The 12,219-nt window shown below is 39.6% G+C and overlaps 1 protein-coding gene across 1 annotated transcript in view; it reads left to right on the plus strand.

Annotated features, from left to right (window-relative positions):
* The window catches only part of LOC127478839 (sucrase-isomaltase, intestinal-like), a 43,602-nt gene extending 32,076 nt beyond the window's left edge, over positions 1 to 11,526 (plus strand). The window contains 4 exon segments of the mRNA XM_051805022.1: positions 2,267 to 2,319; positions 3,994 to 4,512; positions 8,431 to 8,589; positions 11,385 to 11,526. Coding sequence (XP_051660982.1) covers positions 2,267 to 2,319; positions 3,994 to 4,152 — 212 coding nt within the window. The 3' untranslated portion in view covers positions 4,153 to 4,512; positions 8,431 to 8,589; positions 11,385 to 11,526.
* The last annotated feature ends 693 nt before the right edge of the window (positions 11,527 to 12,219 follow it).

Raw genomic sequence — 12,219 nt, forward strand, 5'->3', positions numbered from 1 at the left:
TTCTGCCCCTCACGTGCTCCTGTTATTGTGCTGGCAGCAGCCTCCAAGGACACACACAGAGCAGTAATTGTTGAGCTAGGAAGAAACACACAGATATTCAAGCAAACCAGTTTCCATATTACTGCTCACCCACAGTGTTTTGGAACTGAAGGGCTGTGGTAGGAGTTTCCCAGCATCACAGGCAAATGCAGTCATTACAGAAATGGTAATGATAATGTTAGCTGCTAACAGGACAGGTTTTAAAAAGCAGCACTTAAAAAGCAGCTGGGCACAGCGCTGTGGTCAAGGCTCACGTTGCTTGGCAAGGGTGGGTTTCTCTCCTTGCTCACTGCTGATTGCTGACAGCACAAGAAAGGTATGTCTGAGCACATCTAAGTATTTGCAGGTGATGCATCCTGGCACTGTTAGCAATCAGCGTGCTGCCGGAATATCTGATGTATTTCTAGATGTTGCTGATGTTCAAACATATAAACCAGCCACTGTTAGTCACCTTTTTTAACCAACCCTTTTGCCTCTGTGAGTTTAAAATGAAATTCTTATTCCTGCATCTAAAACCATTCTGACTCCACTAAGGCACTTCATTTGTCAGTCTTTCATCTTCAGACTCCCACAGGTTTCTAATAGCTGATGAGTAATGAGATTTCACAGGGTCTCAGACCAGTAAGATGATGAAGACTGTGAGAGAAACCTTCCCATGAAGAGCAAGTGACAAACCAGGGGAGGCTTCCTGCAAAGAAGTGAATGAAAGGGAAAATTATAAGGACGTATAAAATGATAGGGGGCCTAGATAAGGAGATCCTAATGTTTTTTGGAGGACTGCAGCACAAAAGGAAGGCCAGGTGCCTGTGGCCTGATGAGGGAAGCAGAACTCTGAAGGCAACACATTGCTGGGTCTTGCAGTGTGAGAGGTGGCAGCCAGGGCTGTGCCACATAGCAGGGCAGAGTCAGAGGTGAGCTGTAAGCCCTTCGCTGTGGCATTGCAGGCCAGTAGTGACTGCATCAAACTGCAGCATGGCATTTGCTTGTGTGGAGAAGATGGGTCGGAGACAGTTTACCCTTTGTTCCTTGAGTCCTAGGGTGACAGCAAGTGAGACATCCATGAAAATTAAAATGAGGAACTGCCTTACACACTGTTTTGTTTTTTAGGGAGTCAAAAAGGCAAGGCTCATGAAATCATAGAGTCATAGAATGGTTTGGGTTGGAAGGGACCTTAAAGATGATTTAGTCCCAACCCCCCTACCACGGGTGGGGACAACTCCCCCTATATCAGGTTACTCAATGCCCCATCCAACCTGGCCTTGAAATCATCATGATTGAGATGGTGGTTACACACTTTTCCGCAGATCAGAATACCCAGGGTTGTCATAATAATACAAAGAAAAGATGGAGAGGGAGGCATCTTGATTTTATGGGCATTTTCATATATATAAATACCCTGAAATATAAAATGATAACTATGCCTTGACTCTTCTCCACCTTTACTTTTCTTACTCCACTTGCTCCCTTGGGTAATCCTTGGGGCTAAATCATAATCCTGCAAGGAGTCAGACATCTACACTGAGAATCAAAATTAATCTGTTTGTGAGAATAAGCAATTTGTGACAAAAATGGAAGTATGTTTTGATTCCAACTGTTCCTGGAATTATTGATTCAAAGTGCCTTTAGCGTGATTTCATCCCTGCAGCGATATGATACAACGCATGCTGTAAAACAAAGTACAGCAATTGTGCAATTAGCAGCACATTTATTATTTATTATTACTTATCTGCAACTTTAAATGGTTTACAAGGGAAATATCCGTGTATCCTCCTTGCTAGACCTTACTCTGCCTGTTTCTGCAATAAGAGGGGTGCAAGAGGCACTGACCAGTGGTGTCCTCCCACTTCACATGTGAAGTCCTGTCTTGCAAAGGCTGCCATAGACCTCACTGGGGTTGCCCAGATGTTAGAGTGCATCTAGGCCAGTTACATTTGCAAGACACAGAGCTGTGTACTAGAATGAAATAATCATGTAACATTGACTCATCCCATGGAATGGCAGTAAAAACCCCCAAATAGCATAAGCTTGTCTCTTTGGTGTTATAGATTAGCCAGCACTAGTCCACTGCTATGACAATAACTCAGCCCTAATATCCAAGATTTGATGTTATTAGAATATTCAGCATACATCTCTCCATGCACAAATGCAATAAAGCTAATGTAATATCAGAAATGCAAAAAGAGAAAAGACTTTAATCTTTTAATCTCTTTATAACAATTACAGGGAGCAAGATCTGTGGATGTATACTTCCCTGATGCAGAATGGTTTGACTACTGTACCGTATGTATTTTTAAGATTAATTTTCTTACATTTTAAAAAATAATTTAAAATGGTACAATTCCAGCAAAATAACTTTTATCAATGTTCACCAGTGTTTTTACCTTAGCATCTGTGTTAAAGAAAACTAGGGAACAAAAAGTCTACACCAGGCTAGCTGGGAGAGTAAATTACACAGCTTTCAGTAACATTTTATTTTCTATTTTTGGTCTGTAAAGGTCTAAGACACATAGAACTAAATTTTCAAGAGCAGCCTAGAAATGCATGAAAGTGCCAAGACTTCTTTCTTCCCCCTCCCCCAGTTTTAATTCTTGTACTGATACACTTTCCTGCATAGAAACAGGCAGAAACCTGAGCTACACTCCTGAGAACTCACCACAAACCCTTCTGTGCACACACTTTTGCACATGCATCACTTTTGACAGAAGGCATATTTTGAGAGCAAGGTGAGGTTTCCCTCCAGAAGATGCTTCCAAGAGATGCAGAACAATCTGCTCTGTGGAAAATTCCAGTATCTTCTACTTTCAGGGACTACGAGCCTTGACCTTTTGAACACCATCCCCAGGATTGCACTTCCAAAAGTGTTCAGTTCAACCTAACTACTCTGCTGTAATCTGCAGGATAAGACCAGCATTGGCTTCAACAGGAGCAGTTAGGCTGATGCTAAGAGCTTTCAGAAATGTGAGCCCAGGATCATCAGTCTGTTGTTAACTACCCTGAGAGATCCTGGCAGAGGAGCAGGCAGTACAGAAATGCTCTCAGAGCATTATTTTTAAAGGTGTTTGGTCATTTTCAGCATTTGTCTGATGTCCTCAGATGGATGTTCATCCAACCCTTTCCCTTTTTCTCTTTTCATAAGACTGTGACGCTGCAAAGTTGAGCATTTAATTCAACTCTCCTTGTTGTGCTTCCCTCTGAAGCCTCTTGCTGGGCTGGGCACAGGGACAGCAGCCCCAGTGTCCCTTGCCCTGTCTATCAGCATTAGCATTGCTCATCTCCCAGCAATTTGTACTTGCCATACACATGGTGCTTATCCAAAACCAAGGTTGGGTACTTGCCATAAATTATAATTATCATTTACAGAGGGCAAGAGCAAAGCCTTCCTGTTATTTACTCCGTACATTAGTCTTGCCTGCACCTGCTTTTGAGGCATTAAACCAGAAAGGGTTGATGCAGGTTGTCGACACACACAAGTTTCACGCACTGAATGCTGTAATTACTTTTTGAAAGGGGAAGAATTGTAAGAATTGTCCTTACAAGAGAAGAAAATCCACAGTTTACATTCCCAAATGATTATGAATCACTTACCTTAAATTGAAGTGTGACAGACTCCACATGTATAAAAAGAGGAAGCAAAAGTTTCTTTTTCTTTTTGCTCAGTCTCTTGATGAGAGGTTTTTATTCTACAGCATATGGAATAATGATACCATTTTTAAAGACCATTTGCTGTCTTTCATTCATGATGCTTCTATCTCATGCATATGCATAATTGCAAAGACTAGATCCTCTTTCATGTTAAAAAAGAAACTGGAATAATACTCCTGAAATCCACATTTTAGTATGTTTTTTCACTGATGTGATCGAGATGAAAATGTACACCTTGTTCTCTTTTTTTAGTGGTATATATGTATAGAGCCTGGATTGCCTTCTTTTTAACTGCATTAATTTTTGTGGTAGGGTCTTAAAGTGCCAAGTGCCTGGAAGAAGAACTATTCTACTGTGTCTGCCCCACTGAGCAAGATCCCTCTGTTCATCCGTGGAGGGTACATTCTACCAGAACAGGCACCAGCCACAACCACCACAGCCTGTCCTCAGGCTGCCTTTTCAGCAGTATAATGGCACTGGCTCCTGCTAGAAAAAGCTGGAGAACTGACTCCAAGTTGAACATTACAAAGGTGAAAAGCAGATTGGTCTTGAAGTTAGCATTTTGATATGAGAAAGGCGTGACACTGGGAACAACTGGTCTGCTAGAGAGGGCAATCTCTCGTTTTGTTCCTCTGAGATCAACCTAAGACTAGAGAAAGAGATTAAATAGCCCACAAATCATCTTAGTGTGACTTTATCCACTTGCTATGATTATTGTGAACTGCTTATGGATTTTGCTACATGTTTTGATACCTATCCTCCTTGCTTTGTGTTTTAACAGATACCATTGAAAACGAGAACTACTTCTTGGCTAAATATACATTCAGCAAAGTAAGTAGCTGTATTTTAGTGTAGCCATTGTAAGCTGCTGATGTCTAACTTTTCTCTTGAAAGCTTTTTTCCTCTAGCTCAGCCTTTAAACCTGGTAAACTACCTAATGCTTTCATTTACAGCTAGATACAAAATAGTCCAACTAGGATGCTGCAGTATTGTGTTTGCTTCACTGAGTATCACAGTGAGACACATCATTAATGTCCCTCCTGTGACGCAAATCTGAAAATCCACTTTTTCAGCTTTCTTTTTTTCCTTAGTTGCAGCTTCTGGGTATGAGGGACCTTTTCCTTGCCTTCCTCCTGCTGAATACTTTCAGTGGGATGGGTGGGAGAGGGCTACATTCCTCTATTCAGGATATCCCAGCAACTTTTTATCTTTGATCACTTGAAATTTTTGTTTTGTGGTGCAGAGAATTATGTAGTCTCAATTCTTTAGCTTTCATTTGCTTGTCTGACAGCACAGAGACAGCTCCCATGGTTGGTCTCCTGTGGAGTGACTCAGTATGTTACTGGCAACCCAGTGTGCTGATCAGATGCTCCATGCAGTGCAGCATGGGAATAGATTAGCTCAGGGTCAGTGCACTGATGCCTTTCACACAGCTCTCACTTCTGCATAGACATGTCCTGAGAAAGCCTGATAGAAAAACCCAACAGATTTCAATGCAGAAAAATACTATAAAATAAATCTACCATAAGCTCATTAGGTATATGATAGTAAGTTGTTGGAGTTATTGTAAAAAATCCTGAACCTACTTCAATAATCTATACAGATCATATTTCATCTGCAGTTCTAGCATTTGGTAAGAAATAGAATATTGTATGTAGACTATGGCATGGTTTGGTCCCCAGCTGTCTAAACATGAGCCAGTAATTTGCCCAAGTGGCCATGAAGGTCAATGGCATCCTGATTTGTATCAGAAACAGGACCAGGGCAGTGATAGTTCCCCTCTACTCAGCACTGGTGAGGCCACACCTCAAATCCTGTGTCCAGAGAAGGGCAATGGAGCTGGTGAAGGATCTGGAGCACAGGTCTTACGAGGGAGCTGAGGATGCTTGGCCTGGATAAAAGATGGCTCAGGGGAGACCTTATTACTTTCTACAATTACCTGAAAGGAGGTTGTAGAGAGATGGGTGTTGGTTTCTTCTCCCAAGTAACAAATGATAGGACCAGAGGCCTCAAGTTGCATCAGGGGAGGTTTAGATTGGATATTAGGAAAAATTTCTTCATTGAAAGGGTTATCAAGCCCTAGAACAGGCTACCCAGGGATGTGGTGGAGTCACCATTCCTGGAGGTGGATTTTAAGAGATGTGTAGATTTACCCTTAAGGATATGATTTAGTGGTGAATTTGGCAGGGCTGGGTTAATAGTTGGACTTGACAACCTTAAAAGCATTTTCCACCTAAATGATTCTATGATTTCCATGCCATGTATTCCTAAAAGCCCCAAAGTAGTCTACAGAAAACTATTCAAAAGAATAAAAACTTGTTAACCCTGTTGTGATATTGGTCTTAGAAGGTTTGTCTTCCAGAAGCAAGAGCAAGCCAGGGCAAACCAATGGGTTTTATTATGTAGCCTGGTATATTTGTGAGATATTTTCCTGGAACCAATACCACACGTGTAGACTTTATTTTAATTTTTAACTTATTTCCTTCTTGATTTACTGAGGAAAAAAATCCTTCTTCTTAGAAAAAAAGGATATTTCAACAGCAAAAGGAAGAAAAATCACTTTGGTTTTCTGTAGTTGTGTGTAGTAATTTATTGCAGAAAGGCTACAGAAAAACAATATCCAGTTTTATATTAAATTCTGAACTGTGCAAATTAGATTGTTGATTCTCTGGCACTTCCATTTCTCATTGTTCATATTTGACTTCTGCCTGTAAATCCATGACTGAATTCCCTATCTGCATTCCAATAATCTTTAATGTCGATTTTTTATTATGTGTTTATAAAGAAAACAGTCCATCTCAAATAGCAAATTGTAGAAGTATGAAAAATGTATGAAAGTCTTGGTATTTTTTGCACATTTCTATATTCTTAAAAAAAATGTGGATGAATAATTTAATCACACGTAGCTTTAAGAGAACACAAAAGTTTTGTTCCTTGAGAGATTTGCTAATAAGGTCTGACATTGCAACATTTATTCTGAACCCAGCACAGAGTGTTGTACAAGTAATGGCTACAGGATTAGACCCTCTAATTTATATTTTCATTTAAACAACCCAGAAGCATAAAGAATTAAAGGCTTGCGCAAAGCACTTAAGTCTCGGGGAATGATTCGAGCTTCTGCTCTCTGGTGCTGTCTCTCTGCTGTTGTCATTTTAATTCGCTTTACAACTCCCTTTTGACATGCATAGTGACTAAGTGACCTAAGCCAAAGTGCCCCTTTATATGAAGCCCACCAGAACTAGACAGTAAGAAAGAAAAATCATGACCCTGCTGCTCAGAGTACAGAAGTCCTGGCTTCTGGCCTCAGTTCCAGGACTTCATTTTGCTTTCCATTTATGGGGCTTTGAGTGATATCCATATGTTTCCTCCCTCAGCGAAGAACTCAGGAACTTTCTGGGAAATTGCTTTAACCACTCGATGCTTGGGGAGGAGAGGATCACTCATTCCCCTGGACCATCACCTCCCTGTCCCTCCAAGACCTCCAGTTCTCCAGTCAGAGAAGAGTGTCTGTTGAAGAGTTGTATCTCAGGGCCTCAGAGTTTGAGGGTAGCCTTGTTAATACAGTTGTGATCGCTGAGTTCAACATCACGCTGTGCGTACTGGCTCTGTGCTAGCTCTCCTGCTTAGCCACACCTGAGACAGCAATAAACCACTGTAGGGAGGTGGTCTCTCTATACTGAGCCTCCCTCTGTGCTGGAGCTCTGCCAGTAGGGAGAAGACAGCACATATAGGTATTCTGACAAATTCTCCAGAGGCTTTTAGAGGCCTCTCCCCATTTGCTGAAAAATAGCCAACGTTCCTTGTTTAGGCAGTTTAAATCAGTGTGCTGGGGATTTGCACTTATTTTTAGTGTGGATGCCTGAAATAAGCAATCTAAGCACAGACCTAACTTACAAATACCATGATCTAGCTTCTGCTCCCCTCCTACCACGCACCACCGAAATAACATAGGGTAATTTATGCAAAAGGTTCCATCATGGGTTTCTCCTTGGCATATTTTTAAAAAATCATGATTGCATAGCAATCCATCATTTCCTGAGCAGTGTAATTCATCTTTATTTCCTTAACAACTTTGATCACATAACAAATGTGATGATTCCTCTTCATTGCATGTATGGGAAATTACTGTCACTGGTGATCCAAATGAATTAGTTTAATGACGTTGTATGTCCTCTTGGTACACCCCTAAATATGGAATGTGTAGTAAATAAGAAGTACAACAAACAAAACTCTGTGGACATACAGTCTTCCTTCAGTCTCTTTAAAGCTGGGACATATATAACATGCTCCCTTAAAATAGGGGCAAAATATCTAGCAACTGATGTTTGTGGAAGATGCTAATGTTTTAAAGCAGTTAGTTTTGGATGTTAATTAAATCTGCCTTAAGGTCACTAATTGAATCTCTGTATCTGGATTTTGGCTTTGCATATGCGACTGTACTCTGTAATGGGTACAAGAACAAAATTTACATTGATTACAAGTAGAAAAACATGTCCAAGAAGATTCCAAATGAATGCTGTAAACACTATTTTTTTTCTTATTCTCTTAATTTATAATCATATATGAAACCTTTCTTATGTGCAAATTAATACGACTGTTGTTTCTTCCTTTACAATCTTGGACTTCAATGTGTACATTGGAAGACATTCTGTATGTTCACTGACAAGGATGAGATCTTGTAATAGTGTGCAGTAAGTCACATCTAAAGAGTTGTCGTGGTCCCAAAGTGTTCTCTGTGTCTTTTTCCAGGGAAACCTGAAGACAGAAATACTGAAAAATGGCTACCGAGGAGCTGACACTCTGAAGTACAACAAAATTACAATTCTTGGCCTGAAATTGAGACCTCAAGCTGTTACTCTGAATGGAAGATCTATCCATGGAGATGCTTTCTCTTTTGAGATGAGTGGGGTAAGTGCTGAACTGAGTAGTTAAGAAAAAACTTAAGGAAAGGAGGGTGAAGAACATTGAAGGGGATGAAGGCAGTGAAGAAGAGGAACAATTTCTCATCCACACCCCTCCATATTTCCAATATAATCAGACATAATTCTTGATACAACAGTCCGAGATTTAGAGGAGGAAAAAAAAGCAAAAGCAAGAGCTTTTTTAGGAAACTTTAATCTTTGCTATTACACATATGCTCTCTTTTACTTAATATCTGCCACTTATACAAATTTTTAAACTAATGAAATACTGAAAAGAAGATACAGCTCCATAAACTGGGAGCAATGTTAGCAGTTTTATGGGCATTCTTATAATTCTGATAAAATGAGAACACTTGTAAAAGTTTTTTGTCCACTGCTGAAGTGGTGTAGATCTTTTTCACAATTACTTAGTGTCCAAAAATTATTCCTGTGTAATTGGCTCTAAGGAGTATCTCCCTATCTTCCAAGGACATATAGTTTCAGCATCTTAAAGTGCCCAGCCTCAGTGTTCCAGACCAAAATGCATGACTTACTTGTGCAATGCCCCTTTGGCACCAACAAGGAGACATTCCAGAGGGGATGGACGGAACATCCTTAATAAACCCCTAAGTTGCAACAGTTTCTGTGGTCCCAGTTTTCTTTTTCACAGGAGTATGGACAAAAGGAGCAACACTGAGTAAACTTCCTTTCCTCTGGTCACTTGTCCCATATCTGTCACCAGCTGAAGTGGGTTGTGCACACTTTGTATGAGATGTGGTCCTCACATCTCAGCACTGGTCTGCATCTAGGGAGTTCCTGGTATTAACACTGTAAGGTGCCACTAACTCATTGTTAATGAAAGATAATTGAAGCAACAAGTAGTGGATGTCACATCTTAGGTCACCCTACCCACTTGGCTCAATGATTTAAATTTAATTTGTAACCAGAGTGATCCCTATTATACACACCTGGTACTAACATTTATTTTATTGAAGGAATCTGTAAAGGGAGAAAATTGCTGAGAATAAATTTCTGCCTTGGAGAATTGTAAAAATCTCACTTTCAGAGACGATGTCATAAATAAGTGTAATCAGTATTGCCTCAAGGGAAGAAATTGTTTAACAGCCAAACTGCCTCTAAGAAAGCTGAAAGCAACATAAATGTGGCAGGGTAAAGAAAACATTCCATTGAGATGTGCTTGAAGGCACCAATCATGGAAATCCAGAAGATAACTGCACACTAACAGCATCACATAGAAAGCTGATTTAAAAAAAACTAAAAAGCTTGTCACAAAAGTATTATTTAAAATTTGATTTAAGAGAAAAATATGATCTTAGTGACTTAAGATGTACTTCAAATGCCAGAAGAAAATAAACTCTACTCAGCCGCTGTAGTGGGGGTCTAAAACTGCACAAAAATTACAATTTTTATACCTGCTAAATATATTTTTCTCCCAATTCTACAAGATGCAGTCAAACCTCTCCCACCACCCCTATACAGATGTTGTAATGCCAGTACCTATAATCCTCTCATGTTTGACCCTCTAATAAAAAATAGAAAAGCACTAGCAGCTTGAGTTTAGATCTTGAAAACGTACAACTCATGTAATTAATAAAAGAAAATGTAAAGGGCAAATCTGCTACTTTCTTACAGGCTTAATGAGATTACATACTGTATAATAACTTAACAAGCAGAGACCACACTGTTTGAAGGGATATAGTAGAAAGTAACTTCTACCATATTGTTTTTGCTTTACAGAAAGCAAATTTACCTAATAGCAGTGCATAAGTGCTTATCAAGCCATATTTATTTGTATATAAATAGAAACAGGTTGCTTAGTAATATTCCACTTCTTTCTCTCAGATTCATGCAGCGCTACCCTGATCTGACATTTGCAATATCACAGAATCATCCTATTATTAGGAGTCTGTTATCTTTTCTTCCCCCTGGAGAATCATGCCCTAAGGAACTGTACAGTAACCGCAGCAGGGATGTTGGAAGGGCATGTCTGTTGACCAGGCTTGTGCTGACAACAAAACGACCTGGGTATAGGAAGGTTCTTTTTATTACACTTGCATCCTCTGCTGGGAAGTGCAGAGAGGTTCCCTACATCCATAGCTCCCAATGTCCATGTAGAATCACAGTATGGAGTAGCCTTTCTGGCTGCCTGGCACTTTTGGGTTAGTTTTGGATGGGGTTGGAATACTTTGTTCTGGATTTTTAGCTGTATTTGAATAAAAGGCAAATTATTCAAGAAGTGGAATTCCAACTTACTAAGTAGTGGTAGAGAACTGTTTATGATGAAAGATGAAAATATTAGATATTTTGAAGAAGTGATCTAAGTAAGCATAGACTGTTAATGTTAACATGAATTTGTGGGCTGGCAAAGAAATAGCTAAGAGGTGTGAATGGATATCATGCATTTTAAGACATTATTAATTCTGAAACCTAAAGGTAAAATTGGTGAAGTACTGAAAATGGAAATTACATGAGTAGCACAAAATACATTAAATTTAACATTGAACACAGAAAGAGTGGGACAGGTATTGTATTTATAATTTCATATTTAATTTGTGTTATTAATTAATTTTAAACTGTTCCTGAATTTCTAAAAGGAATGTTGAATTGGATGCAGCAGTAGAAAGATGCATACTGCCATCAAGTCAGACTCACCTACCAGATATGCTAAGAGAATCACGAAGGTCTAAACTCAAGTTTCACTTCTTAGTCTCTGTTTTGAGCTGGTCTTTTTTTACATTGACATAAAGTTGTTCATTATTTTGTGTCTCCTTTTTTCCACAGAAACTGACTCTGCGGATTTCTGCTCCACTTACTCAGGAACTGAACATTAGGTTTTACTAGAACGGTCAGAACACACAGACTCAACTTGTGTTGAGCATCCTTGCCCCTCAGATATTGGTCTCACTTTGATTTTAATGTAAAAAGTCCATTTAGTCATTAAAACATTGCTTATGGACCTGATAACTTGTCTTTTCTTATGTAGTATTTGTAACTCAGTATTCTTCAAATGAAATTTTCAATGGTAGTTAATGAGTATTACCATAAACTGATGTGTTCAACATAGCATAGAAGAAATCATCCTGAACGTTCTGTCTCATCATGGGTGGAGATATTTGGAAACGTTCTCAGCGGGACCATATTCTGCACAGCATACACTGTTTGGGTTTGGGTTGTTTTCAAAGGGTAAAGACAGTTTGCCTCTAATGTGCCTCCCAGGGTGGGTAAAAGCAGCAGTGGGAGAGGGGAGGTGGTGAATTTGCTAACAAATGGTGAAAAAGGAGACTGATATGGAAGCTGGAGCACAGATGTGGCTGTAGAACAGAGATGTCACCTCTATAAAGAGCCCTTGGCTGTGTAACCATGCGGAGTTAGCCAGTGCTCACAGGTTTTCTGTGAAATCAGTGACTAACCTAGCACTTTCAAATAGATCTTAATAATATAAGAGCATAAAAATACACTCCTACTGGCATCAATACACTGTTCAGGCTTGTATTACAACTTGGATTTTATTCCTTTCTTGTTATCTTGTGGCTTGTAGCTTCAGTGAACACAACAGGAAATCGCTAGTCAGTAAATACATCTGCCTTGGGCTCTGATTTCACATATTTATTTCGAA

The sequence above is a fragment of the Manacus candei genome, unplaced genomic scaffold (assembly GCF_025592945.1).
Source record: "Manacus candei isolate 608988 ecotype Guabito, Panama unplaced genomic scaffold, ASM2559294v1 h1tg000063l, whole genome shotgun sequence".
Lineage (NCBI taxonomy): Eukaryota > Metazoa > Chordata > Aves > Passeriformes > Pipridae > Manacus > Manacus candei.